The 27253-nt window shown below is 39.0% G+C and overlaps 1 protein-coding gene across 1 annotated transcript; it reads left to right on the top strand.

Moving 5' to 3' along the window:
• The first annotated feature begins 511 nt into the window (after positions 1–511).
• Positions 512–27253, top strand: LOC122071312 (cancer-related nucleoside-triphosphatase homolog). The gene is made up of 6 exons (XM_042635638.1): positions 512–645; positions 741–828; positions 1056–1146; positions 26108–26192; positions 26541–26697; positions 26847–27253. Exons 1-6 carry the CDS (start codon positions 604–606, stop codon positions 26960–26962), a joined length of 579 nt encoding a protein of 192 aa, XP_042491572.1. The 5' UTR covers positions 512–603; the 3' UTR covers positions 26963–27253.

The raw sequence follows: 27253 nt of genomic DNA on the forward strand, positions 1-27253 counted from the left end.
AGGTCATTGGGCCCATGGGAGCCATTGGATTTGGGCCACAAAGCAAATGCTCATGAGGTCTTGAATCTTGATTCCTGAATCTTGTAACCAAAATAAACAAACAATGCAGGTTTTGATTTGTGCAAATTATATATGATGACAGAAATAAGTATTGATATGGAAACCTGATGTCTTCTCTATGACTTTAAATTAACCAAAGAAAAAGGTTGGATGATATCTAATATTTAGAGTGATTCGAAGGACATGCATATCATAGTGGCTGACTTCAGCACCTTCTCATGGCCATTAAGCGCTATACCTTTTTATCTTTATGTTTATAAATCCCTGTCTTTGGCAATTTTTTGTCCCAAATAACTTGTTTATCTAATAAAAATTTCTTTCTAATTAAAAAAAAAAAAACACTTTAGTTCTCTGCTTCTCCAATCACACACTATTTACGTGTCGCGCGCTGAAGCAAATCTGATTGGACGATCACGATGATCTGGCTTATAATAGCGCCCAATTGTTTCTCTATCCGACCGCTTGGATCTTGCGACCTAAATAACTACATAGAGCATTGACGAGTGAGGGTGCGAAAGTGTGTGTGTGTGTGTGAGAGACGGAATGGCAGCTCCAGGGAAATGCTCACTCGTTACGGGCCCTCCTGTAAGTGACGACAACCTCCAACCATCTGTACTGCCTTTGGGTCTTTTCCAGGATTTTGATCAACGAACTCTCTTCTTTTGTTTGTTGTTTCGTAGGGTATAGGGAAGACTACTTTGGTGATGAGAGTATTGGAGAGCCTCCGAACCTTAAATTCTAACTTGAAGATTCAGGGATTCTACACTAGTAAGTTCTCTTTCTATTTCTTTCTTTCTTCCGAATTCCGATTGTGTTTAGTTTACCAATTTTCTTTTCTATATTGTTCCATTTGAGTGTTCTCAAAATCAAACACTGTACTATATCTTGTTCATTTGTATTCCTTTGAATTTTCTTGTTCTTCTCGGCCATTTCGCACTATATCGAATATTGCAATGTCGGTTCTCTGATATATGTATAGGATGGGTATGGAATAGGTGAGATCAGACAAGGGACCGAAAGGGTTGGGTTTGAAGTGGTGACATTAGATGGTCGAAGGGGTCCTCTTGCATCTACAACCAATTCAAGGTTTGCCTTCTTCTTTTTTTCTTTAATTATATCCTATATTTTAAATTCTTCATTTCTTATTGGCTTTTTTGCACGTCCTTGCCAGTTCATATGGTAGACGAAAATTTGCAGATGGGTATGCTATTATAAGAACCCTAATATCATAAATTCACAGAGGATTGCACAGTGTGCACCGACAAATTCTTAAATTGTCTTAAAAGGTTCTCCCAATCAGTTTTCATCTATTGATAATGTCTCATAGAAAATGCTGAGGTTAATTGTCAATCATCTTATGCCCTGTGAATTTGAGCTATCACCTTATTCAAGTTTTATGATATGCCTTGACCAGTTCTAATGTGGCAAATTCCTTGTGAGCTTGGTATCTGTTGCATTATCATATGTGGAGAACAAAGGGTGAAATAGAAGAGTTGAGGCTAGTGAAATGAAAGCTCACCTTGTATCAGACTAATGCTTACCTCCAAATTTTGTACAAGTCCAGGTTCTAGGAAATGATGTCCAAGTGAGGTTAAGCCATTCCATGAGTAGCTTAAGGGTGGGGATGACCCAAATGACAGCACAATCAAAACTTGACAAGATTCAAATCAGGCAATTTCTAACCCAATGATGTAGAACTGAAAACATATTCCAGAAGGAGGAAGAGGGTCGACCATCGCCATAGTGGCTGAGGTCTACCAGGGCTGCTTCTAATGGCCCACGGTTTGGGCTATGATGGGGTTATTAGTTACTTATTTAGTTTATAATTTAGTTTCTATTTTTCAGTCTTAAATTAGTTTCTAATTTCCATTCTAAGTTAGTTTTTAATTTCTCTAGCTTACAATTTTCCAGTTTTAGTAACTACATGTAGGTAGTTTATTCAGTCAATATTTAGAAGTCTTTGAGTTTCTATTCTTTGTAATCTTATACCCCATCATTATAAATAAAGAAGGGCACCATACTAAGGCCCACAATTTTTAGCTTGAAGAAAATATGCTGCTACTGCCGCTGGTCTCTGTTGGGGTTGTTCCTTTGTGTTTGATCAAGGAGGAAGGGCTTGGTGTCTGATCCAAGTGACTCCTTGTGGCGTGAAGTCCAGGAGGATCTTATTGTGTTCTTTTTTCTCTTCTTTACAATCTATATTCAAGCTAATACTGCTGCTACAACCAGGTATTTATTTTTAACTGCTGCCTAGAAAATTCTGCAGTTTTTTTTTTTCCAATCGGCCTTCTTTGAAAGGGATAGTTCCAGGCCTCGATTTGATCTCAAATTTTGATCGATTGTTCCTCCATACACCACTAAGGATCGACCCCAGTTTGGGCTATTTCTTAGAAGCTTGTAGTGAGATATTAAAAATCTCCATATTTTTGTTTTCTAGTGGCATGTAGCTTCTATTTTATGGAATTGATGTTTCCACTGATATGGCTACTGATTTCTAGACTATTGATCATAGTTGTTGTTAACTTGAAGTTGTTAGTACTCTTATTCAGTCCCTGGTTTAGTTCTAAGGGCTACTACTGGTTTCGTTTATTTACTGTGTTGCTGTTCTTTGAGATCGATAGTGTTTTCTGGACTGTTATTTGAAGTTTAATTTTTTATATATATTTGGGGCTGGTTTTGGTTGTTCTTTGGTCTAAACGTTCTTGCTATTTGAGTCTAGTTAAATTGTTCAAATCTAGTCCTACATTAAGTGGTATCAGAGCATAGCTGAGAACAACACCCGCACCCTAGCTTCTCTTATGGAGATATTACAGAATATGAGGACTGAGATGAAAGCTAAACAGCAACCTTGCGGACTGAATTGAAGGCTGAACTGAATACAAGGTTGTTGAATGTAGAGACCACACCACAACAGCCTACTAGTGATTCACGTACAACACCCGAAGTGGAAGCCCCATTGAATTTAGCTACTCAGTTGGTGAACAGGAGAGAAAACCCTAATTTGAGAGCACCACAGAGGGTTCCTATAGTGCAATCTACTTTTGAAGAATATGTAAGGGGTTACTTTGAGACTGAATGTCCCACATATCAGAGGTACTCTGGAGATTCATAGAAGATTAAGCTCAATCTGAAGGAGTTTGATGGAAGACATGAAGCCCAACTGTTCTATGATTAGGTAGTGGTACTGGATGACTATTTTAACTATTATGACTTACCGAAGGAACGGAAGATGAAACTAGCTCGTGCTAAGCTAGTTGAGGCTGCTCGTGATTGGTGGAGGACCTATGACTATAAACTGGAAGATCGTGGTAGAGAACCTACTAGTTGGGAGGAGATGAAGCTTGAGCTATTTGACAAATATTTACCACGCAACTTCAGAGCTCGCATACAAGAGCAGCTGAATTCTCTTTGTCAAAGGACTATGTTTGTTGCAGAGTACATGAACAGGATTGATACACTTTATTCTCGTACAGACATAAAGGAGAATGAAAGCCAACTATTATCTTGGTTTCGACTGGGATTGCGAGCTAAAATCAATAGGGTAATTGCAGTTGTTGATGTGAACTCAATGAGGGATTGCTTTGATAAGGCCTTACGAGCAGAGGAGCTTATAGCATAGCCAGTTAGAAGGTTTGATTTTCAGGCTGGGGAGGTCAAGAAAAATTTTCCAGTCACTAAACCTAGTAGCTCAACACCCCCAAAGTCCACTTTTCCTCCACGGGCTGATCACAAAGGAAAAACACCCGTGACAGGTAGTAATAAGGCACAATGCTTCCATTGTCAAGAGGTAGGACACTTTGCTAAGTCTTGCCCCCATAAGCAAAGGGTTAATACAGTAGCTAAGGTTGAAGACTCCAATGAGGAAGATGAGTTAGCTCTTTACCCTTACCCTTTAGATGATGATGATGATGATGATGATGATGATGATGATGGTGGATATGACTATGACATAGAAGACCCTAATGAGGATGGCACTCATGGAATACGTATTGTTACTTGCATTTTGGTGGCTGAAACCAAAAGAGAGGATTGATGACATAACTGCATATTCTATAGCCATATGAAGTCAGGTGAGCATATTTGTCAGATTATCATTGATAGTGGCAGTTGTGTAAACGTTGTCTCTGAAGCCTTTGTGAAGAAAGCAACCTTGAAATCTGACCCTCACCCTCAGCCTTATAAGGTATCCTTGCTGAATGGTACTACTTTGGAGGTGAACAAGAGGTGCTCAGTTCCTCTGAAACTTTATCGGTATAAAGAGAAAGTTTGGTGTGATGTGATCCCAATGAAACTCACAGATGTATTGCTTGGCCGTCCCTGGATGTATGACAATGACGCCATGGTTGGTGGGAAGAAAAATCTGTGTACCTTCATATGGAAGGGTGTTCCTATAACTTTCTATCCGGTAAATGTGCTGGCTGAAATACAGAGACGGAGATTCCTAAGGTCAGATCAGAAGAACATTGACATTGAGAAGAAGGTAGTAGCTATGCCTATAAAGAGGTTGCTAGCTATTCCCCGCAAGCAGTTTTTACACGTAAGTCATGAGACTGGAATGGTTATGGCTCTTGTTACTCGGGAAGTCACTCCCCAACCTGAGGTAACGCATAATGCACCTATCAGAGAGCTCATATCTGATTTTTCTGACTTAGTTCCTGATGATCTCCTGGATGAGCTACCTCCCATGCCAGACATATAGCATGCTATTGATTTGGTACCTGGTTCGGTTGTACCCAACCTTCCCGCTTACAGACTTCGCCCTACTGAGCATGCCGAGCTGAAACGGCAAGTGAATGGGTTATTACAGAAGGGTTTCATTGAGGAGAGCTTAAGTCCTTATGCAGTACCAGCTTTACTCACGCCGAAGGACGGTTCTTGGCGTATGTGTGTGGACAGCCGTATTATCAATAAAATAACAGTCAAACATAGGTTCCCTATACCACGACCAAATGATATGTTGGATATGCTGTCCGAGGTAAAGGTCTTTTCCAAATTTGATCTGAGGAGTGGCTATCATCAGATTCGCATCCGTTCTGAAGATGAGTGGAAGACCGCTTTTAAGACCAAGGATGGCTTATATGAGTGGGAAGTCATGCCTTTCGGTCTGGTGAATGCACCTAGCACCTTCATGAGAGTTATGACACAGGTACTTCATCCTTTCATTGGTCGTTTTTTGGTTGTTTATTTTGATGATATTTTGATATACAGTAAGAACCAAAAAGAGTATATGGATCACTTGAGGCAAGTCTTGAGAGTACTTCGTGCAAAGAAGTTATACATTAATCTCAAGAAGTGTTCCTTCATGTTGCCCAAGGTTGTATTCCTTGGATTTATAGTGCCATCAAAAGGGGTTGAAGCTGATCCGGAGAAGATTAAGAGCATCACTGATTGGCCTATACCTAAGACACTAATAGAAGTCCGTAGCTTTTATGGTTTGGCTTCCTTCTACAGGAGATTTATTTGGAATTTCAGTGTAGTTATGGCACCTATCATTGAATGTATGAAGGCAAGTAAGGGTAAGTTTGAATGGACAGCAGCAGCGACAAAGCCGTCACTCTTGTGAAGAGGAAGATGACAGAGGTACCCATTCTACGCTTACCAGATTTTAACAGAGTATTTAAGGTAGCTACAGATGCATCACATATTGGGCTAAGAGGAGGTTAATGCAAGGAGGACACCCATCACTCTCTAACAAGAAATTAAATGAGGCCAAGAAGCGCTATTCGACATATGATTTGGAGTTATATGCAGTCGTCCAAGTGCTACGCCATTGGAGACACTACCTTATTGGTAAGGAGTTCATTTTATACACTGATCATGAGGCATTGAAGCACCTTCACTCACAGAAGTCGATTAGCCATAGGCATGCCAAATGGGTAGCTTACTTGCAGGAGTTTATATTTGTTGTGAAGTACAAGGCGGGAAAAGAGAACACAGTGGCTGATGCACTTAGCCGGAAAGTGCTCACACTTGACACATTTTCAACATATGTTATTAGCATTGATCAGATACGGGGTGAGTACACATCTGATCCTGATTTCAGCACTGTCTTTGCAGAGTTGCAGCAGGGTGGACAACACCTAAAGTACTCTATTCATGATGGGTACTTATTTTTTGGCACACGGCTTTGTATTCCAAACTCTTTCCTATGTCATCACATCATACGGGAGTTACATGGAGGAGGATTAGGAGGACATTTTGGGAAGGATAAGACTCTTGCTCAGGTGATGGATCGATATTATTGGCCATACATTACAAAGGATGTCGGTCATGTGATTAAGAGATGCCACGTATATCAGTTGGCAAAAGGAGAAAAACAGAACACAAGTTTATACTCTCCATTACCTATTCTTCATGCACCGTGGCTTGATATTAGCATGGATTTTGTTCTTGGACTATCCCCTACTGGAGAACGATATGATTCCATTATGGTGGTTGTGGATCGTTTCTTTAAGATGACCCATTTCATACCTTGTCAAAAGACTTTTGATGCTTATCAGGGTGCAAAGCTCTTCTTAAGTAGGTAGTGTGACTACATGAGTTGCCAACTAGTATTGTGTCTGACCGTGATGTTAAGTTCATAAGTTACTTTTGGAAGACATTGTGGTTGAAGACAAATACAAAGCTGAACTTTTCAACTGCATTTCATCCACAGACGGATGGACAGACAGAGGTGGTGAGCTGTAGCTTGGGAAACTTGTTGAGGTGTTTGGTTCGAGATTATGAGAAGACATGGCCTTCCATTCTTGATATTGCAGAATTTGTCTACAATAGCTCAGTGAATAGGACAACGGGTCATACTCCTTTTGAGATCTTGCTTGGAGTTCAGCCTAAGCGACCTATTGATCTTATGTCACTCCCACCCCAAGCTCGAGTTAGTATTGATGCTGATGAGTTCTTACGTCATATTACTGAGGTGCATGCCAACGTCCGATGACGTATTGCCTTGAACAATAAGGTGTATAAGGCTTCTGCTGATCGTCATTGGCATTATGTTGAGTTCAAACCTGGGGATTCGAGTAAATCCTAAACGGTTTCAGACGAGTGTCAATACCAAGTTACATCCACTGAAGATAGGTCCCTATAAGGTGCTGAAACGCATCGAACCTAATGCTTATGTGCTTGAGTTGTATGATGACATGACCATAAGCAACGTGTTTAATGTGGCTAATTTTCACCTTTATGTTGGGCACCATTCGGATGATGGAGACATGGAACAGATGTTAATGCTGCCCCAACTGAAGCCACCTACTTATGAAGTTATTGAAGATGTCTTAGATGATAATTACAAGACCTCCCGCCGTGGCACCGGATATCACACTTTTCTTGTCAAGTGGAAGGGCCGTCCCCGTAGTGACTGTACTTGGATTCATGCTGATGACTTCAAGAGACTTGATCCCGACTTGTATGAGCACTACATGTCTATTACCCATTCGTCGGAGACGAATGCTTTCAAGTCGGGGAGAGTTGATGCAGAACTGAAAACATATTCCAGAAGGAGGAAGAGGGTCGACCATCACCATAGTGGCTGACGTCGACCAGGGCTGCTTCTAATGGCCCACGGTTTGGGCTATGATGGGTTTATTAGTTACTTATTTAGTTTCTATTTTTCAGTCTTAAATTAGTTTCTAATTTCACTAGATTACAATTTTCTAGTTTTAGTAACTACATGTTGGTAGTTTATTCAGTCAATATTTAGAAGTTTTTGAGTTTCTATTCTTTATAATCTTATGCCCCATCATTATAAATAAAGAAGGGCATCATACTAAGGCCTACGATTTTTAGCTTGAAGAAAATATGCTGCTGCTGCCGCTGGTCTCTGTTGAGGCTGTTCCTTTGTGTTTGATCAAGGAGGAAGGGCTTGATGTCTAATCCAGGTGACTCCTTGCGGCGTGAAGTCTAGGAGGATCTTATTGTGTTCTTTTTTCTCTTCTTTACAATCTATATTCAAGCTAATACTGCTGCTACAGCCCGGTATTTATTTTTAACTATTGCCCAAAAAATTCTGCAGTTTTTTTCCAATCGGCCTTCTCTGAAAGGGACAGTTCCAGCCCTCGGTTTGATCTCAAATCTTGATTGATTGTTCTTCCATACACCACTAAGGATCGACCCGAGTCTCGGCTATTTCTTAAAAGCCTGTAGTGAGATATTAAAAATCTCCATATTTTTGTCTTCTAGTGGCATGTAGCTTCTATTTTCTGGAATCGATATCTCTGCTGATATGGCTACTGATTTCTAGACTTCTGATTATAGTTGTTGTTAACTTGAAGTTGTTAGTACTTTTATTCAGTCCCTGGTTTAGTTCTAAGGGCTGATACTGGTTTCGTTTATTCACTGTGTTGCTGTTCTTTGAGATCGATAGTGTTTTCTAGACTGTTATTTGGAGTTTAATTTTTGATATATATTTGGGGCTGGTTTTGGTTGTTCTTTGGTCTAAAAGTTCATGTTGTTTGGGTCTAGTTGGATTGTTCAAATCTAGTCCTACATTACCCAATCGTTCAAATTCCAAACCTAATTAATTGGGAAAAGGAAGGTCTTCCAAAACAATTTATTGTGTGGTAATGATGGTTAATTGACCTGTTCGGTCAAATTTTTCAAGGCGACTAGGTGATCCAAGGTGTTGGAGGGGCGCCCAAGTGCCTGCCTAAGCAGTGCTTGGGTGTGCAGTATCAGTACATAACTATACGTAATATAGCCATGATAATTTTATATAATTATGCTTATATGCAAAATAGAACCTAATGCAGGAGAATTTCCTTGGACCGGGCCAACACATTTGAGAAGTCCGACTGAGAACATGGTCCAATTTGGGTTTTGGTCTAGTAAGATATTAGTAGTCTATTTATTTATTTATTTGGATTTATCTTGTAGTCTTTTTTTTTTACTTTGAATAGCTAGTAGTTGTAGAGTTAGAATTGGAGTCTTTTGATTTTCTTTTATTTATGCCATGTGACCATCATTAGACAATCAAATTGTAGATAATGGAATAATTTGATTTTGTTTGAGTGCCACGGTAGCCACTGTGTGTGGAACACCTGCTTCTTTGTAATCTCTCTCTCTCTCTCTCTCTCTCTCTCCACTTTATTCCTTTTGTGTCCCGTCGGTAACAGCAGCCCACACATCTGGGTTGATCCTTCTCGCCCCGTCTTCTTTCAACCTAGGTTTTGTGTCAAAGGAAACCCTATTATGGGCAAACAAGTTCCACCGCTACCATGTGATATACATCTGAAATTCACTCCCAAACCTGCAACTTCCTCCATGGTTATTTCCAGTGATTAAACCTCCTTTAACCACTACTTGTTTTGGTACTTGTTAACTGCATAGCAGAGGATTGGGTGTGAGGAACTAACTAGTGAAATTTCAGATCAAACCCTTGCCATATGAAGGAGTTCGATCAATTTGAAGCCTGCTGGGTTTTCTGCCACTGGTTATGTTGCGGGTGGTTGAAGAAAACCCCAAACCCCCCCCCTCATGATTCCCCTTGTTATCTCTTTATATATTCTCCACTTATTACCCTTCACTCCTTTTATTACCTTCTTGAACTTATCTCATTCCAAGTCTACCCTTCCCTTCTTCCCTCATTATCCTTTTTTTTTTTTTTTTTTTTTTTTTAAGTTAGCCCCCAGTTTTAATTATAATTCTTATTCTGTCCTTTCTTCTTTGTGCTCCCAAACTAATCATTTGAAATTCTGGTTATTATAAATTTTGCCATTCCTTTCAACTGTTGAGCCATGTGATAATTGAGTGGGCCCATAAGCAAACCCAGTAGGGTTTTTGTGACGTGGGTTCCGCATCATAACCATATCAATGCAATATGATATTATTATTCTAGTAATGACCTAATATGAGAAAATCTACATATAACAAAAAAAGTATAGGATATAATATAAGCAGATTCATTGAAAAACAAAGCAGTAAACATAAATTAACATAAACCCTTAAAGTGCAAGGAGGTGAGCTATCGCCTTGGACCCAAGAAAGGGTGCCTAGGAGACACCTAGACAATTAGGGTTCCGGTCATCCATCTTAGGGTGAGATGGTAAGGTTAAGGGTCTTTCAAATGTTGTTCTTGGCATGCTTTGGGATTTTGTCTACCCTGTCCTCAGAATCTACTTTCTGACTTTGTATTAGTGGGCTTTTCTTCTCTTTTTTGTTCATTAATATATTCTTACCAGAAATGGAAAGAGGGGACGTACTTTTTTGGATAATTGGCATGATACTTTCTATAGCCTGTTCAAGAATAAATTGCATGCCTGAAAAGTTTTGTGCATGTGTCTTGCAGCACTTCACCTCTGCTGCCAAGTGTCGACTCTTGTGTTAATTCAGATTCTTCTCATTCCAATGCCTATAGGGGTTACTATAAGTTGATGTCTTTGTAGAACTATATCTATACAAAAGCACGGCCTAATTGCTCTGTGTATTACCCATGAACAAATTTTTTTTTTTTTTTAATGAATAAATAATTCATTACCAAGAAGAGAAGAATATACAAGGGGAAAGGGGGGGAGGGAAGGCTTAAGCCAACCCAAGGGGAACAAAAAACAAAAACACAACCTAACCATCACAGGCCAACAAAAGAGGAGGGGGGGGGGAAGCCATACTGCCGTCAAGAGGATTGGATGAGGTCAACCTGTAGGTTCCAAGAAGATATGATGGGAGAGTTTCTAGGAGAGTTAGGAACAGGACGGTTATGAAGAGCTGGGGGGGAGAAGCCATACTGTTGTCATGAACAATTTTTTATTTGCCTACTTCCCATTAGCTTGGTAATGATTTCTGCTTTGTTCTCGTATTTATTAAAGAAAGTACAAAATGGCCTTTTGGTTTCACCATAGAGTGAAGTTATATTATTTGCTTGTGCGTAAAATACAAATGCTTGTCATTGATCATTTAATCCTACTAAAGTTGTCAAAATAGCTTCAAAGTTGTGTATTTCAGAGTGGCCATTACTATGTTGGTTGAGAAAGAAATTTGTAGTGGCTTGGTAGAAGACTATAAAATTGTCAAATGTTGGGCCAAATTGTTGGATACAAGTTGTGGGATTCCTCTGTTGAAAATGTTCTTAGTTTTGCAAAGTAGTTATATCTGCAATGATGGTGCTGACAAGGGTTTTGTAAATGCTTGATAGGGTTTATTTAGCCATTGGGACAAAAGGAGGACAATGATAGATTTCATTTGATGGTATGGGAGAATGTATTGTAAAAATTTAGGCACGATGGAGAAGGGCAATGATATCTATAATTTAGTTAAAATGAGGGAAAGAAAGAGTAGAGATTTCAATCATATATGATATTTTATTTATAAATAATAGGGAGAGATGGAAAAATTATTTCTGCAACTTATTAAATGAAAACATTACAAGTAATTGAAGTTTTCGAAGGTAGTAATAACCATCAAGAAATGAAAAATATTTTATATATATATATATATATACAGAGAGAGAGCAGTAGGTCCAGATGGTATTGAGTGTGTGGAAGAGCTTAGGAGTTAATGAAATAACTTGGCTAGGAAAGTTGTTTAATAAGATTATGAGCACAAGAAAAATTCCAAATGAATAAAGGAAAAGTATTGTGGGACCGACATAAAAGTAAAGGTGTATTCGGAGCTATAAATAACTAGAGGAACAAAACTTATGAGCTTTACAATAAAATTATGGGAGAGAGTAATTGAAGCCTGTCTGAGATAATAGACTAATTTTTTGGATAATCAATTTGATATTATGCCAGGAAGATAAACAATGAAAGCTTTATTTGCTTTGAAGACTAAAACAAGAAACTCAACCTTATCCCAACCTAATGGGATCGGCTACATATCATTCCTCCAATGGTCATCTTACGCCTGCCCCTAGTTCTTTTACCTCCTTCAATCGGAATCAGATCACTCCTCTGAGCTGGTGCATCCCCAAGCCTCCACTGAACATAGCCATACCACCTCAAACGACTTTCTCGAAGCCTAGCATTGATCGGGGCTACACCTAAAGCAGCTGTAAATTGTTCATTCCTTGCTTGATGTCCCAAAAGAATTAATTTGGCGAGTGTTATAGAAGAAAAATGTTTCGAGTAAATATGTGGTCGTAATTTAAGATATGTATAATGGTGTAGTAACTAGTGTAAGAACATGGGAGGGTAGGGTAGTGAATTCCCAATAGCAATTGAATTGCATCAAGGATAAGCTTTGAGTCCATATTTGTTTGCGCTAATCATAGATGAGTTGAGAGGGCGGACCTTGGCGTAATGGTAAGGTTGCTCCATTGCGACGTAATGGTCGCGGGTTTGAATGAGGAAACAACTTCTATGTAAAGCGGGGGTAAGGCTACGTATACTATGACCATCCTTTGACCCCGTAGTGGCGGGAGCCTCATGCACTGGATACGCCCTTAATCATAGATGAGTTTACTAGAAACATTCTAAATCAGGTCCCTTGTTGTATGCTTTTTGCTTATGATATAGTCTTGGTGGATGAAACAATTGGAATTCTAGAGATCTACTGTGGAATCAAAAGGTTTAAGATAAATTGAACAAAAATAGTATGTGGTGAATAAATTCAGCAACAATAGGACTGAAAGTTGGGTAGTGAAAATTGATAAGGAAATGCCACAAAGTGATAATTTTAGGTACCTAGGTTCAAAAATAAATAAATAAGGAGAGATAGAGGATGATGTTGGACAAAGAATTAGAGTAGGGTGAAAAATTTTGAGAGGTGCATTTGTAGTGTTGTGTGATTAACATATTCTCTTAAAATTGAAAATTTTAGGACATTTATACTAGCAATGATGTATGGAGTTGAACTTTCCATATGATAGTAAAAACTTAATTTTTTAGCCTATATTGCCGCCGACCAGCTTTCGGTTATTTCCTGGAGTGCCGAACCTGTAGACCAATAATCCATGTTCCTAGTGGGCAAAGTGGAAGCAATCAACAGGCTATTCATTAGTTTCTGGAATTCCAAGGGAACACATCGCTTACTCGCTTTAAGCCCCAGTTCAACGATCAATAGTAGTTTCCAACCTAAGTTACCGGTGGAAAGGCTACTTCAAAGTGGGCATTTAAGAAACAACATATAAACAAACTGAACGTAGTTGAAATGATCTTATTGAGATGGATGAGTGATAAAACTAAAAAATTAAGACAAGGAATGAACAAATTAGGGCTAATTTTGAAGTAGCTCCGATAAATGGTAGTTTGAGAGAATATCATTTGAGGTGGCATGGACATGTAGGAAAAAGAACATGTTATTTTGGATTTGGTTCAGCTGAACCTGTGGCTCAAGTTTTGTTTCTGGTCTGGATCACCCAGCTTGTGTTAGCCCTGCAGAGGCTTAATTTTGAGGCCCCAATGGGTCATAAGGGCTTTGGGCATTTTACTTTTGGGTTATTAGTTGTAAAAGGGAGTTTTTTTTGGCTGATAGTATGGTTAACATTTAGGTACATGAGACCGGGGTCTTGTTTCTAATTTCTTGTACTTTCTATTTCTGTTCTGCTTTAGTTTACAATGACATTATATAAGCATGTAAGGGCCTCACAGCCTCCAACAATTTTAAGAATAAATGAAGATGGCTTTCACCCCATTGTTTTCTGGCGATTTAGAACTTGATACAGTGGTGATACAGTTCTGGCCCAGTTGTGGCAATTCAACAAGTTGACTAGTGGCGAGGCCTTTGGTGGTGATTCCATGGTCATTCTTTGGTGGTGATTCCATGGTCATTCTTTTTTCTTTTCTTCTTTTCTTTCTACCACTCAACCAAGGTTAGTTCTCTATTTTGCCAACCCTGCAACTGGTAAGTTCTACTCTTCTCTGAGTTTATTTACTTTCTTAAATCAATGTCCTGTTGGACATAACTTCGCTAGTTTCTTTCTGATTCATCTTTTAATCTGTTTTCCCTTCCAGTTTCTGTCCTGGTAGTTTTCAGATCTTTGTAAACCAGAACATTACCATTGATCCAGACTTTTAAATTTTCTGTTGCTTCTGAAGTTCCAGGGATGAATCAGCTTCTGGTTCAACTTTTGGCCATCGATCACTGAAAAGCAGCCTGCTAATCTGCTCTCTTTGATATGAGTCTCCTGTCCTAGTTTCTATTTCCATTAGTTACTGTTTGCAATGTTGTTACTGGTTACTATTTTCTTTCACTGCTGATTTCATTACCTATTTCAACTTTGTTAAATCTGTTGTTAATTATGTCAAGCAGTTCTTTCCAAATCTTTTTTTGGTTATGCTAGCTATTTCTGTCTTTTTTTCTAATCTCAACTCAGCTACCATTCCTGCACTTTTTGAAAGTTTCTAAGATCCAGTCTCAAATTCTGACTTTCCGTTCTCCGAGTTTCTAAACCAAAGTTGCTATCTTGGGATGCAACTAAATTCTGGTTTCCATTTTGGGTTTCTAATTACTGCGATTCTGGAAGTTCCCATTGTTTTCCAATCCCTAATTCCTCAAGTGACTTACAACCCCATCAGGAGATGTCTTTGAGTGCTCCAATAAGGACCAGTGATATCATAATTATCATTCAGGTTTAGAGGAGCTAAAAGAGCTAGTGATAGGCCTAAAATGACCCCAGGAGAAGTGGTGAAGAAAGACATGCATGGCTTAGGACTAGTAATGAGTATGTCTTTGAATACAGTTGATTGGAGAAAGAAGATCCATGCAGCCCCAATTCCATTTAGTTGGGGTAAGGCTGAGCTGAGTTAGAGATTTCTTAAGCCTTTGCGAGGATGATGGGTATTTGGGGGGCCAGAAGACAGAAATATTTGAAATGAATTTGATTTGGAGGTTGCTTCAAGTAAACAGTCAATTGTTTTTTTAGAGATGGCAGCTCTCTTGGTAATCCTGGTCAGGCAAGTATTGGAAGAGTTTTCAAGGATCATGAGGGTCAGGTGCTCTTGGCCTTTTATGGCCCATTGGGATTGCAGATTTATCATGCCAGAGCTAAAGGCAATTATCAAATGCTTTGAGACCAAGGTTCGAAATCTCGTTTCGTTTTGGTGTTTCAATGAATTCAAATTCACAAACCCGGTGAGTTGGTGTATTTTTTTTTTCCGACTCAGTTGACTGTTTCGGTGATCAAACGGCCATATTTTAACCTGAAACTTGATGGGTAGTTTGTTTTAAAGTTAATAAACATGCTTAGAACCAAGGTTTTAAAACTCAATATCGCCAGTCATCTCGCTATCCCAAAAACAAAGATCTGACGAGATCTCGTCGAGATCTCGCCGAAACCTTGTATTTTTCGGGTGGTCGACTTGCTGGTAGATCTCGGTGGGCATATGGCCTTTGTAGGCCCTGAAACTGTGTATTTACTCTATTTTAGCGGTTCTAAACACAATGGAAACATTAGATTTGCAAAAAGCAAACTCAAAATGATACTTTGACAATGTACCCTATGTAATAATGCGGCGAGTCTTCGAACACTTCATCTAGTATGATATATTCATCAATCCACCTTCCACCATCACCATTTTGACACAACTTAATCATTAGAATATATAAAAGCCATAATTTCTAATTCCTATTGCTGATTCATGAATCACATACATTCAAGTAACAACATAGCAAGTAAACATAAAGCCATGCAGTACATGACATAGATATACTTACATAGTATACTAGAGTGCACTATATTCATTTCAAAAAATACAAACAATATTTACACAACATTAGAGTAATTTTCCATTGAAAAGAGAAATTTTTTTCATAATTTTTTGATTTTTCTGTAATTATTTAATATATATTACATATTTCAGAAAATTAATTAATTAATTTATTGGCTGAAAAAAAATGGCCACCATGAGGCTGTAGATCAGCCTTTGGTGACCAACATATAAAAAAATGAGTACCAAACATCTTACATAAATCATATTTTTCTAATTTTTTTTTCCAAAAAAAGCATTTATTGTAACAGAAAAATAAAAAAATTAATTTAAAAACAGAAAATTAATTTTTCTTCCATGAATGTATAGATCACCCTTGGTGTCATGACATATAAAAAAACCAATGGTAAGAAACAAGATTTGATGATGTTACTTTGAAAAAAATGGGTTTGGGAAGAAGTTTTTACCTTAGAGTGTTCTTGAGGGTAAAACCCACCACCAATCTTGGATATCTTGGCTTCAATGCAACTTAGAGTGAAGATCCCAGCCAAAGAATAGATGTCCCACAGTTTTTTTTGTTGATTTTCTCTTAAAATGAGAGCTAGAACAAAAAAAGAGGTGAAACCGGCGAGAAATCTCGCCAGGTCAAGCCGAAGCATGGCTTTAATAGTATAGTTTGGCCCAAAAATGGACTAAGATGAACCGAAATGGTTCGAGACGAGTTATTGGACCGAGATCTCCGCGAGATCTCGAAATCTCGCTCAAGATATTGCAGTTTTTCTACCTCGCCTGTGTGAACAACTCGCCTTTTCAGAAAAACGAGATCTCGCCGAGTTCTTGAACCATGCTTATAACATAACTTTACAAAAAAAATTAGAACATGACATTGTTTTAGAGTTACACCATTGTTTGGTAGCAACCGTTGAACTGTTCTAAAGATTTTACCTATTTCATTGCTAGAACAAGATATAATATGATACTAAAACAAATAAATAATGCATCTAAGCCATGATGAAAATATACATCAACATAATTAACTAATATTTATATTTTAGAGTACTAGAGTAATATAATATGCAACTCCTTAATTCACAAGTCCCAACTAAAGTCATCCACTTAGCATATTAGTTGCACAATAGTACAACAGTAATCACAATGACTATCTAGTATCTACTGGAAAGAACTATGATGGCCTGGTTGGATTCCACGCCCAGCACGATGGAGTCGACGTGCATTTTCCTCTAATTGCACCACAAATGCATGCCACGTCATAGTCTGAGAGAAGAATCGAACGTAGTAATCCACAGCTGCTAAAAAGGCTGGCTCATCTACATATTGAAGGTAACCTATCCGAGAGTATGTATCACCATCATAGTAGGAAGAAAAACCCACCATTGAGCTATTGTCAACTAATGGTTCCGGCAACATGTATGGGGTGGTTGGGTATGAGAATAAATTGTCCACAAATCCACCACCATGTGACTGGGTCTGGGAGCCATAGTCAGTACTAGGAATAGATGAACCAGATGTATGCCCCATCCCAGTGAATTGACCATAAGGTCCATTATACTCCGACCAAATGCTCTCTCCAGTAAATGATGAGGCATGCCATTGCCCACTCCCTCTACTCTCACTGTGAGGATGACTATCCCCTCCACTCAAACTCATTCCGCCAGTAGAAGTAGAGACTATCAACGTCCATACAATCTCACTGTCATCTCCACCAAATCGGCGACGAGGCCCTTTAGTGTAACCCGAACTCCCTCCACCTGATGAACGTGCATCGTGATTAGAATCTGGTATGGCATACTCAAACTAACTCTCCCTAGGGAATCGCATTGCTCTGGCTCTAGCTCTGGCTTTGGCTCTAGCTCTGGCTCTGGCTCTGGCTCTGGCTCTGGCTCTGGCTCTAGCTGTAGCTCTGGCTCGGCTTGCCCATACTGCTCTCGAACTCCTTCAAATTTATCACCACCCCCTCCCCCATCACCATCCTCATCCTCATCACTATGTAGTGCACCTCCACGTCTGTGTCTGTGGCTGTGTCTGAGTCTAGGTGTGGATACGACCACCTGATGAAATGGACCAATCATCATCCTTCTATAAATAATCCCTACCAAGTGCAGGTTCGAATGGTCGAGGGGTCTGTGAATGTATCCTTCCCTCTATAGCTTTATAATCATCAACATCGGCCGCCATCTCTCGCACTAGATATGGGTCCGGCCTACCTCTCGGCTGATCCATCAACGGCTTGCCTCTATCCCTCACCTAGTCTACTAGAGGATCCTTTTCATCTGAGTCAATCTGGAAAAACATTAGCTAGCTTGATTTGGCCCCTATCATTCTCCATACCCATGCGTATGAATTGCATCCTCAGTCTCATATTATAATGCACATACACCAAGTCTGAGAGATGTTGTGAACCCAATCGATTCCACCTTTTGGAGTGGATGAGTGAAAATGTGCTCCAATTTCTCTCACAACCAGATGCAGAACATGTCTGGGAGAGTACTTTTATGGCAATCTTCCTCAATTCCGGTGTCAAACCCCCATACAACACCCACCATTCAGCTGCATTACAAGTTACAACAAGTGTAAAAGATTATTTTTGTTCCAAAACACATAACACTTGTATAAGTAACATACTAAATTTTGGATTTCATACCAGCATTAGTACTCGTATGACCCGCGAATGCGGCGGGAGCTCCGAAGCTGCCTAATGCATCCCTGAATTCTTTCGTTTATAACAAGTTTACAAATAGGTCCCTAGTTAACAACCATTGTAGTGAAATTTATAGACCTATAGTAGTACAAAACTCACCTCAGTATTGGCTTTGGCCTGTAGATCGGGGTTTGATTGCAACTTGGCAACCACATGCTCCATTGCTTCTAGAAGATCCAGATCCAATGCAAGTCTATGGGTGTACTGCTACCTAGGGTTTAAAATTTAAATAGTATGCTGAAATTTGACAAAACATATTATTGTCAATGTTAACATTAATGAATTTTTATATCACATAAAAGAATGTCTTCAGTGTTGCTTACCTGCCTTATGCAACGGATGCTTGAGTTGGCGCTCCTAACATTCTTCTATTATTTCCACAAATTTCTTACTTCCACGTGGGTTGGCTGCATAGATATGTTCCTTCATCATTGCAACAACAACATACAGGCTTGGCAAGGTGGGTTTGAAAGCAGAATCCACCATCTTCAGCACGCCAACAATTGGTGCCAAGATTTTCACCACTTTACCCAATTGTGTCCAAAACTTCTCTGATGAAATGGTTGTCTGTGCCTCCCTACCACTAGTTGATCCTGCTTCCCTCCAACCAAACCACTCCTCAGATGCGAACATGGATCGAAGACCAACTTTCTTGGATTCAAAACTCTGGAGTGCAATATAGTTGGTAGCAGATCTTGTTAGACCGGGCCTGACCATGTCACCCCCGCACTGCTCCCTCAATAGGTTCAATGAAAGCCCATGATTATAGAAAAATATGCTCACTTGCCTTGCTCTTTCAATCAGAGTCTTCATAATTTTCAGTTTCCCCATGTCCTTCAACATTAGGTCAATGCAGTGTGTTACACAAGGAGTCTAAAAGAGTTGGAATCTGGGGTTGTTCATCATCTTCTGTCCGGCCTTCTTGTAGTTGCTTCCATTGTCAGGCACAATCTGAACAACATTCTGTATCCCAACTTCTTCCACAACCTCCTTCAAAAGCTTGTAAATATATTTTTCACCCTTTCTTTCCTTGGATGCACCAACAGACTTCAAGAAAATGGTTATACCATCACAATAAACCATAAAATTGATGATGGACTTTCTCGTGGGCCTGCCCAAACATCACACATTATGATGACCCCATAGCTCTCCCACAAAACTTTTAACTCATCAGTATATGCTTTCAACTCCCTCTTCTCCTGAGGCAAATATACATTCATCACCTTATATGCAATGGGCCCCTTTATCCCTAGACCAGCCTCAGCCATAGCATCAAGCATTGGCTAGTAAAAGGGACATGTAGTGGCGTTTGCTGGGATGCTATGAAATAACATCTACTTAGACAGCCTCCCCAACAGAAGCTTTCATGTTAATCCACATCCCCTTTATCTTACGCTGTTTGCTTCCCTTTTTCCTGTACGCACGGGATCCTGTTGTAGAACAGGGTTCACACGGTGGGGTTGCCCTTGTACTCTGTGATCTCCTAAATGGTAAAGGAATATGTGAAGATCCACTACCTCCTGCTTTAGATGGACCAGCTCCTCTTCCCTGTCTACATCTTTCCTCCTCCTCACGAAGACTTTGTTGGCTCATTGCTTGCTCCCTGCCGCCAATCTCTAGCCTCTTGCTCAGTCTGTATGTCATCAGGCACATATACTGGGTCATCACTATCATCATCACTATCATATCGATGCATGGGAGCATGCAGTGCCTCCTCAAACTCTACCCTCGCCTTGTCCTTCGCCGCTTTTCTCTTATTCCCTCCCTTTGTCTTCAGCTATGGCCTTAGCAATATGATCAAGCACTTCACTGCATGTAGCCACATCTGAGCAATTTCCAACCAAATGTTGCTTAAGTCTTATGGCCCCACCACCCATGAACCTCTTATGACAGTAGTTGTACTCTGTTTTCCTCTTATCGTCATCAATCGGCACTCCGTGTTTCCATACAATCTCTCTACTATCACGACTCCTATCACGTCTCCTACCTCCTCTCCTTCTTCTCCTGCCTTCCTCGTCGGTTCCTCTAGCCATTTTGTATCACTCTGATGTTGATGCATAAGAAAAAGAATGTCATTATTAACTTACAAGTATATGGTAGTTGCTTATATTTTTTTCTTACATAAAACTATTTGTTAATCAATTTTAGAAAATATTTTAATGATATAATACAATAAAATCAAATATGGTATAACATAACAAGCATCATGTACTTTGTACTCTCCAAAACACTTTAATATTAATCTCCTATTTTTCTTTTATTTTTAAAATCAAAACAGAATATTTTTCCCTATTTTTAACATTATTTTTCAATTATTTATCTATTTTCATATTTTTTAAAAATTAAAATAAATAATTACCGGCTGGAAAAAAATTTCACTCCGATGGAGTCGTAGAACAACCATTGGTAACTAACATATATATAGTTAACATCCATCAAAACAATATTTATCATAAAAAGTAACAATTTATGTTAATGAAAAATGAATTTTTAAACCAGAAAAATAAAAAATATTTATGTACCAAAAAAAAATTTTCAACTCCGTGAGGTCATAGATCGGCCTCTAGTGACTAACATATAAAAAATATATAAGCATCCAACATGTATTTATGTACTATTTCAAAGAAAATGGTTTTGGAAAAAGAACTTTACCTTTCCTAAGCTTTGAATGTGTAGATATTGTTGTAGGAGAGATTTGGAAGTCAAAATGTGTGATGATGTGGCTAATTAGAGGCCAATAGGAGTGATTTGTGTAAAAAATTGCAGTTGGAACCGAGATTTCACCGAAATGATCGAGACAGTCACCGAGACCTTGTATTTATATGCCTTGCTTTGTAGCATTTCGGTATCTCGCCAAGACGATACCAAAATTTCGATCGAGTTGGTGTACAACTAGTAATTCGTAGCAGGTTTCGTTTCAACAAAAACAAATATAACGAAATTACCGAACGGCGAGATTTAGAACCATGCTTGAGACCTGCTTTGGCTAATGGTTGGAATAATGCCATAGAGGAAGGGGACTCTTTTATTTTTCTACGTATAGAGGAAAGGGACTCATGTTTGGTTATTTCTTGGCTGAATTTTTGTGTGGGAGGAGGGTGATGCAGTTAGGCGTGGGAAATTTTGGAATTAATTTAGTAATTTTGCTTCCTTAATTATTAGTGTAGGGTGTCGTCAAGTTTAGTAGGGATATTGAATTTTTATTTCAGTTGCCAAATAGGTCAATTTCCATTTTAAGTAACTGCCAATTTCATGATTTGATTCTCTTTATATAGCCATGTAATGGAGGAGAATTCAGATTTGAATAATTGAATGAAATTGATGAATTTTTGGGTTTGAATCCATGACTTCCAACCCCTCTTCCTCCCTCTCTGAAATCTTTTAATCTCTTCTTTTCCCTTCTCCTACTTCCTCTTTATTTCTTCTTCTTCATCCCTATTGTTTTCTGGTTTTTCCCTAACCCTGTTCTGGGCGACAGTTGCAGCCCTAGTTTAGAGGATCGATCTCCTCCTTTAAGCTATTTGGACTGAGACTTTGGTAGAGAATTCCCTACCAGTAGGCGACACAAACCAAGAGCAATCTCCTCCAAAGCTTGGTTTTGTTGTGAAGAAATCCAAACCAGATTCAGATCTGAGTTTTACCACCGCCAAGCCCAGTTGCAGGTTCGATTCACATTCAGATCTGGGCTGTCGAGGTCTTGTGGTGCTGGATTCATAGATGACCTGCTGCAGCGACCTTTCCTTTGAAGGGTTAGGCTAACCCAAGCCTAGCTGAGAAGCCCTCTCGAACTGAAGTCTCTCCCCATCGCCTGCCCTGTTTTGATCCTAAGGAAGAAGACTACTTCTATCGTGAGTGGTATCTTACCCTAATTTCTTTTATTCCTCTATTGCCCTTCCATTTGCTTGGTTATTACCTTAAGTATCAATTTTTACCCATCTTTCAGGAATACCCCTCCCTCATCTCACGTTACTTCATTCACTTGTCTTCCATTTATTAGCTTGGTTAATTCTGCCACCTTTATTAGAAACACCAAATTAATTTCCAGAATTGAGCTTTTCTTTGGGATTAATTCCATATCTGTCCCCATTCAGCTATTTCACTCTAAAAGGGTTCCAAATTGTACCAGAAATTTACAATTTTGCCATTGGTTATTTGTCATTATTTTACTGAGTGTCCAAGTGGGCCCTAAGCGATCTGATTTCAGTCTTTGAAACCCGGATCCGCATCAGAGGGTGCCTTGGTGCTATCTCCACCTCATCAAAAGGGCCAAGTCCCATGCAAAGCAAGGTGGCTTCTCTTTTTCTTCGAGATTGTGGATATCCATCTCACCTCATTTAACCTGAATGAATCAGGCCCATGGGATTTTATATAAATCCAAGGAAGTGCTCCATATTTTCCTCAACAAGTGGCACTCCATGAAAACGTGGTTGAGGCAGCTGACCATACATGAACCGCCGGCCAAATATTGGATGCCTTGTCTGTAGATATTTAGCCCAAACTGTAGTGGTCCAAAGAGGCTTCAAAGAGGCTTCAAAGAGTGATATTGAGTGCCCTCCCATGCCGATCTAACAGAAAAAAACACCTGATTGAGATAATCTCCAGAGTCTTTTATCATTTCTTGGGGATTGGGAAATCTTGATCTGGGATATGGTTGGTTCTGCAAAAACAAGAAGAAACTGGAGGGATACCCTGTTAGTGTTAGCTATAAAATCCGAAAGTTTAACATTAAAATTTGTGAAGAGAGAGGCATGCATCCAAGAAGCTACTAAAATTGTTTCTTCACTCAACCACCTGCCTTTCTAAAAGTTTATGGAAGAACCATCACTGACAATCCAACTTTCTTCGGAAGAAACTAAATCCCACACCTTTTTAACACCAAGCCAGATTGAGGAAGCTTGAACCATAGTTTTTGGACTACCATCTGCCTTAAGTATTTTGCTCTCATGAACTGACTTGTAGACGAATTTTGTGTCTTGATAGACGAAAAAAGCTTGCATAAGAAGGCTCTGTTAACATCTCTGAGGCGTCAAATTCTAAGCCCCCACCCCCCTTCTCCTACTGGTTTACACAGACTCCCACTTGATTGTAACACCCTTGTAAATCAGGATCAGCACTTCAAATAAAATTTCGTATCCATCTCCCATCACATTGATTAGAGAAGACGGCCACCTGTAAATAGAGAAATTATGGATCGGGATACTATAAATGACTGATTTGACTAGCTGCACTCTCTTCCATAAAAATTAATTTCCTTTTCCGACCCGCAAGATGAGCCTTGAATTTATCCACAAGAAGCATTACATTTTCTTTCTTTGCCCTTTTTTTGAATATATATATCCACACCCAAATATCGAGTGGGAAAAGAGCTTTCAAAGAATCCAAAGTGGACAAAACCCTTGATTTCCTAACCGGATTGACATTTCCCAGGATTATCTTACTCTTCTCCAAATTAATTTTCTGACCAGAATATGTTTGATAATTTTAGAGGAAAGATTTTGGGTTCCTTACATACGTCAACCCAGCATTTTTTCTTTTTTTTTTTTTCTCTTGGTAAGACCTCATTCCAGCATTCATTAACAAAAAAGACACCATCTGCAACCAGAAGATGAGTGGGCAAAAATCAACACTTGACTCGAACCAGGCGAAGGCTTCAGCTTATTATCCCTCTTAAGGGCAGCAATCCCATGGCAAAGGACTTCTTCAGCAATGATGTATTATTATGGAGCAAAAGGGTTCCCTTTATTAATCTTTGTCCAGATGCTGGCTAGCCAATGGCCCTTTTTATTGAACAATTATCTCAAGCTACATGTTGCAAGACAGAGCTAAAGTGAGTGATGAATAATGATGAGTAATGACAACTGCCTAGTGCAGTTGCTGAAGCTGTAGTGCGTTAAGCCAACCACACTCACTAGAAGGTCTCAAGTTCGAGCCTCCTGACCATTACCTTTCCTCCTCTCTTCCCCCCCCCCCCCCCAATTTTTTCTATAGAATAGGTATCAATTAAAAAAAAATTGATGAATAATGATGCTGAAACAAAATCAAATAAACCAGAATCTATGAAGAAGAAGAAAAGAAGAAGAGCACCAAGAGAGACACAGAAGTGTGGACAATACGGTGGAGGAATGAGAGAACTAGAACCAACAATAATTTCAGAATGAGTAGTTTCTATCTTGGTTCATCCTCTTTTTATATTATATTAAGTAAACTACTCAATAGTAGTTTAACCTACTAAGAGTCTTTGAAGTCTATTTACAATAAAGGTATATAACAAAAAGAAAATTACAACTCAACATTTTTTTTAGATGGGTACACTATAGAAGTGGGGAGGGGAAGTAACACAGCCAGGAGACTCAAGCTTGAGACCTCCTGGTGAGTATAGGCTTAGTGCACCACAACCTCACGAACTGTACTAGGCAGTTGTTATTACAGCTCAACATTGTCCCATTATCCCACGGTACACAACACTCCCCCTCACAGTACACTTCAACAGATATACTTATTTAATTGAGGATATGCTACTTGCTCAAAGCAGTTTAACAATTGGATCTAGAGTTAGCTATGAGCTTTCAGATTGGACTGTTGATTTGAAGGCTCACAGCCAGTTAAGATTTCATAGATAAAACAACTTGAGGCTGTGTTCAGCATTAAAGTCTTGCTTCTAACATGGTTTGGACCGGCTGAATTTTTTTTTATCTTCTGGAAGAGAGAGAGAGAGAGAGAGAGAGATTCATGTATTTCTCCTTTCTTGGCCCTATATGTTGTAATTGGGCATTTTGGGTTTCCTTTCGGTCATGTTCTTTTATGAGAAGATTTCCACAACACCAGTGTGTAATTTCCCTCACATAATATATATATATATATATATATATTTTATCAATTTCTCACACTTGCTTTGAAAATGTGGGCCCCATTTGATGATCAATTTTTTCAGGACCCATTGGTTTGGCATGCAGATTCCTCCCCACACCGGCAGCATGGGGGACTCCTGCCTTTTTTTGTTTATCAAAAGGAGAAATCCTTTTTTCTTGTTGGAAAGCTCTCTAGTCGGTGGCCAAAACAATAATAAAAAAGAATTAGGGTTTTTTTATTTTTTTTTTATTTTTTAATGCCAAATGCAATTGATATAATGAATTATTGGGTGAGGAACATTCAATTATATAGTGCTATTCATTGAGGAATTCTCGCATCCCAACCCCCAACTAAAAACAGCACCCCACCCCAAAACCCCCCCCCCCAAAAAAAAAAAAAAAAAGAAATGTAACTTTGTTGTGTACCATTCTACCCTAGTAACCATACTCATCTCTCATTTGAAAGGTGTCTGGCAGTATTCGATTTCCAGCTGCAATTGATTGGCTTCCATTTGTTCAAATGTGGGAGCTTTTGAAAATGAAAATGATTGAAAGGAAATATGAAGCTAAATTGATGCTGCCAATCAAATCATTTTGAACATTTGCAAATGAGTTCATGCCTCAAGCAGTTGTTTTTGCGGATGAATGCAGTCACATGTGAAAGATGCATTTGGGTGCCTTAATATTCCTATTCAGAATTAGAAGGTTGAAAATTTAACAAATAATACCCTAGCACTAATCACCTTAGAATGCCAGAAAATGTTCTGTAGATCTTTAGTTTGCAGCCAGATTTCCTTTTTGTCATGGAAACTGTATGGCACTTTAATTCTCACATTTTTGCATACTTTGGTAAGTCTATCAATATGTGCCATCAGCATCTGAAGCATGTTTCACAATGGCAGCCCAGAGGCTCTCAGATGGCCTAATGTGGGGAGGTACAGAGTAGACGTAGCATCCTTTGAGTCACTGGCACTGCCTGAATTGCAGGTTGGCTGTTTCTTAAACTTTTGAGCATTTTGGTTGAATGGAATTAATTATTGACTCAGAAAATAAGTGATGAACCAGCAGTTTGTTATCCTTATTGAAACTCTTATCACCTTAGATGCGGCTGCTATACACCCATCTGTCTCAACCGTTCAATAATGATTGCAACATGGTTGATCGATAATCCAAAATTGGACTGTATACAAAATATAGCATTAATTTCTTGTAGGTCAACTAAAGTTCTGGTAACTAATACTTGAGTTTTAGGCTAGAGCCATCTGAGATGTCATATCCAAGCTGGCTGAGTTTCCATTGAAATTATGGAAAGTTGCTTGTTGCATGTCTTGTCAGGTCAAAGGAGATACTGATCTCTTCATAATTGATGAAGTGGGGAAAATGGAGTTATTCAGTTCATCGTTCTTTCCTGCTGTCCTAAAAGTTCTAGAATCCAATATACCAGTCTTGGTAACCGTACCAATACCAAAGTTTGGCCGTGACATACCAGGAGGTATTTTTCTTATTCATTTTCATTTCCTGTTTCATCAGCTAGGTTCCTGTCAGAAAATCTATCCCTGAGTCTAACGTGTAATTTTCCTTCTGTATTCAATTTAGTACTATTTAATTCTATTTTTACTTATCTCGTATCTCTTTGCACAGTTGCAAGATTGAAGAATCATTTAGGAGCAACATTATTCACATTGAACTCAAGCAACAGGGATGCAATCAAAGAACAGATTTATGCACAACTAGTGGACTTGCTACAAAAGTGCTAGGTATCTCCAAATAATGAATGGTACTCATACAATTCTTGAATGGTTTACTTGTGATCAGCCTTTTGAATACATAATTGCCTCTTCTCTGCCAGAAATGTTGGTCTGAGATTGCTCTGCTCTTTTGAAGCCTTTTGCTTCAGGGGAGGAGCGACATTAATCTACTTGGCAGGTATTCATGATTACAGATCTTTTGTTTGAATCGGTTGGAATCTCAACCATATAACGTTCGGTTATGTTTCTTGTCATGAAATGTGGTAGTTCCACAAGTCCCGGTAACATTTTTCTTGTTTT

The sequence above is a fragment of the Macadamia integrifolia genome, unplaced genomic scaffold (genome assembly GCF_013358625.1).
Source record: "Macadamia integrifolia cultivar HAES 741 unplaced genomic scaffold, SCU_Mint_v3 scaffold_206A, whole genome shotgun sequence".
Taxonomy (NCBI): Eukaryota; Viridiplantae; Streptophyta; class Magnoliopsida; order Proteales; family Proteaceae; genus Macadamia; species Macadamia integrifolia.